Below are 3,036 nucleotides of genomic sequence, written 5' to 3'. Positions count from 1 at the left end.
CACTGGAACCTCGCGAGGTTTGTCTTGCCTCGATCTCTCCGCCCCTCGCGAGCCAGCCTGGTGAGGCCGCTCCTGAGGAGGTCTTGTGTCGTCCTTCTCGCGAGGCTTGGCCCCTCGTAAGGGTCTTGAATGCTTGTTGGTGAAGATGGGCCGTACGGGCCCACTTGCAGAGCCACACCGTGGGCTGCAGGCAGGCAAGTCTAGGACCCCCGTTTCCAAAACGCCGACACCGATCATAAGTGCATATGATCCAAGAAGAGAAAGTATGTTAGCTTATGCCTCTCCCTCATATGAAATTGCAATGACGACTACCGGTCTTGTTAACAATTGCCTAAGACAATTCCGCACACCGACCCATCATTATTCCACACTCGCAATTTATAATATTTAGTAATATATTCTAATTTTATGATAACAACACCTACTTTTATATTTTAGCTCTTCGATATCATGCAAAGTTATCCTCTTCATACCCACAACGTAGTTTTATTTCTCATTTCTAGTTGGAAGCAAACGTTCGGTATACGTAGAGTCGTATGAGTGACAGATAGGACTTGAGAGAATATTGATCTTACCTTTAGCTCCTTGTGGGTTCGACACTCCATACTTATCACTTCCACCATTGAAAATTGCTACGATGATTCCCTACACTTGGGGATTATCAGCTAGTAGTACAGGTTAGGTCTTTTAGTCATCACAGGGCGGCGTTTGGCGGATGGTGACCCTTCTTCGTCGAGTTGGTCTTCCGGACTCCGATCCTCTCCTAGATCGATTGAAGGGTTCAACGACGACAAATGCGGCTCCAAGACGTCGATCTTTAATGGCACATGCATAAAGACTTCCCGATTGTCATCAACAAGGTCATGCCGGCTCCAATAGGGAAGCGGAGACAGCGGCGTGTCGGCAGCTCGTCCTGGCGATAGTACTGGTCATTTGATGGTCTAAATATCTCGATATAATTTGATTAAGTTTGAGATGCTTTGTATTTCTGATGAACTTTTATAAGAGATCTGGATGCTTTTCTCTGAAGAAAAAAAACATTTCTCTCATTGGTAAGCAGTCAAAGTGTACGCTCCATGCACCCACCAGCACGGCATATAAGAGACGGAGCACTAACACCAAAAGAGAAATATTTCCAGCCGATCTGCACACGATCGATCAAAGAAGCGGTCAAAGGATGTTCTAGATGAAACAAGTAGCACTCAGCATCGCTAGACCAAAGACCGGTCTAAGCATTTGAATATTACACATACAAGTCCTTTCCTTCCGCAGGAGAATCTGTTAGTCCAGTCAAACTTCTTACTCTTCCAACCGGGACAACGAGCCCTAGCCAGTGACGCCGCAGTGCGATCTTTGCCTCTCCGGCCGGCCACCAGCTCTATAAAAGGGTCTCCCATTCCCCCGCACTGGCACACACCGAACCATCACGACCGCCCACAGACGCCGGCTGTGTCGTATGAACGCCGGCACGCTGACCGCTGACGGCTGAGCGAGCGGGAGGAGATGGGGGAGAGGTGCGCCCTGGCCACGGAGCTGGCGCAGGTGCTCGACACGGTGAGGCAGCTGGAGGCGCACATGGGCGTGAAGGGCGGCGCTGACAGAGGGGAGACCTGCCGGGCGCTGGTGTCGAGCATGCGCTCCTCCGTCGACAGGTCCATCCACATCGCCATGTCGTCGTGCTGCGTGGTCCTCGGAGCGCCGGAGTCGCCGCCGTCTGCAGGAGGCAGCCCCCGCAGCGGCGGCTCTGACCAGGCTGCCGACTCCCCTTGCCGCGGCGCTCATGCAGCTGGGCAGTCCAAGAAGAGGTAATTAAGAGCAAACAAAAGCCTAAATCCAAGCTTGTTGATTATCCCGTTTCTTGGTATTAAGATGGTTGCTAGGAGTGCAGGAAAACACAGCCCAAGTGGAGCACGCAGGTGAGGGTGAACTCCGTAGAGGACGTCGGCCCCCTCGACGACGGCTTCAGCTGGAGGAAGTACGGTCAGAAGGACATCCTCGGCGCCAAGTACCCAAGGTCAGCGACGACGCTCGAGCACCTCAGACCAAGCGAGCGAGCTATCATTTCAAGAGGACTGACTAAATTGAGCTTCTTGCAGGGCCTACTTCCGGTGCACCCACCGGCACACGCAGGGCTGCTACGCCAGCAAGCAGGTGCAGCGTGCTCACGGCGACCCGCTGCTCTTCGACGTCGTGTACCACGGGAACCACACGTGCGCGCAGGGCAAGCACAGCAACAGCCAGAGGCCGCAGCCCGCAGCAAGCGGAGAGCACCGGCAGCCGCAGCCTGCAGGCGGACAGGAACGGATCTCCGTTGGACAGGAGACCGAGGGCGGCGTGGCGCCTGCGTTCTCGTTCCCCTCCAAACAAGCAGGCGCCGACACGGGCAGCGACTTCCAGGCCGGCTGTGCCACCACTGCATCCCCCTTCATGTCGCCGGCGACGTCAGAGTGCAAGGCCTCCACGACGGAATCCCCGATGGGGGACATGGACTTCATGCTCCAGCTGGCCGACGCCGATTTCTTGGACAACTCGCGCTATCTCTAAGTCTCCGCAGGACTACTAGGCAACGAATTATGAGTTCAGGATGCTAGCTCCGAGCTTGTAAGATTCTAAGCTGATGAATGCACATGCCACTTGTTCGAGCTTTACACTGCATGCCGCTTGTTCTGAGTCCTGATGGATCTGAATTAAGTGACGACCAGATGAGTCCTCATGGATCTGAATTCTGAAACCTACGTTCGTGGACCAGGGTCGTACCAGATGCCAGGCCCAGGATTATCATGAAAAATATCACTTGCCGTCACCAGCAGGTCACTGAGACACTGACTAGCCACGACAAAACGAAACAGCAAAACAACAATAAAGACTGGATGATGCCGCGAGAGGCAGTCAAGTCTGACGATGACAGACATAGATGATAATGTTAAGGTTGCATTTGGATGTCATTAGTCGGGGTCAGAATCGTGAATTGTTATTCCCATCGTCTCTTTGGGTGACTTCGTGCATCTCTAGCAGATCCCCTAAACATACTTCTAC

At 53.3% G+C, this 3,036-nt stretch overlaps 1 protein-coding gene across 1 annotated transcript; it reads left to right on the top strand.

Moving 5' to 3' along the window:
• Nucleotides 1-1,402: 1,402 nt before the first annotated feature.
• Nucleotides 1,403-2,648, top strand: LOC125548454 (transcription factor WRKY19). The gene is made up of 3 exons (XM_048712045.2): nt 1,403-1,805; nt 1,889-2,014; nt 2,097-2,648. Exons 1-3 carry the CDS (start codon nt 1,504-1,506, stop codon nt 2,542-2,544), a joined length of 876 nt encoding a protein of 291 aa, XP_048568002.1. The 5' UTR covers nt 1,403-1,503; the 3' UTR covers nt 2,545-2,648.
• The last annotated feature ends 388 nt before the right edge of the window (nt 2,649-3,036 follow it).

Source organism: Triticum urartu, chromosome 3A (assembly GCF_056163025.1).
Source record: "Triticum urartu cultivar PI428250 chromosome 3A, HENAU_Tu73, whole genome shotgun sequence".
NCBI lineage: Eukaryota > Viridiplantae > Streptophyta > Magnoliopsida > Poales > Poaceae > Triticum > Triticum urartu.
The sequence above is the reverse complement of the archived record's forward strand: the minus strand, read 5'-3'. Positions and strand labels throughout refer to the sequence as shown.

Excerpts from the sequence above, each read along its gene's own strand:
- LOC125548454 (XM_048712045.2), top strand. The coding sequence starts at position 1,504 with ATGGGGGAGAGGTGCGCCCTGGCCACGGAGCTGGCGCAGGTGCTCGAC. Across the intron at positions 1,806-1,888 it reads GCTGGGCAGTCCAAGAAGAG|GAAAACACAGCCCAAGTGGA; the intron begins GTAATTAAGAGC and ends CTAGGAGTGCAG. Across the intron at positions 2,015-2,096 it reads CTCGGCGCCAAGTACCCAAG|GGCCTACTTCCGGTGCACCC; the intron begins GTCAGCGACGAC and ends AGCTTCTTGCAG.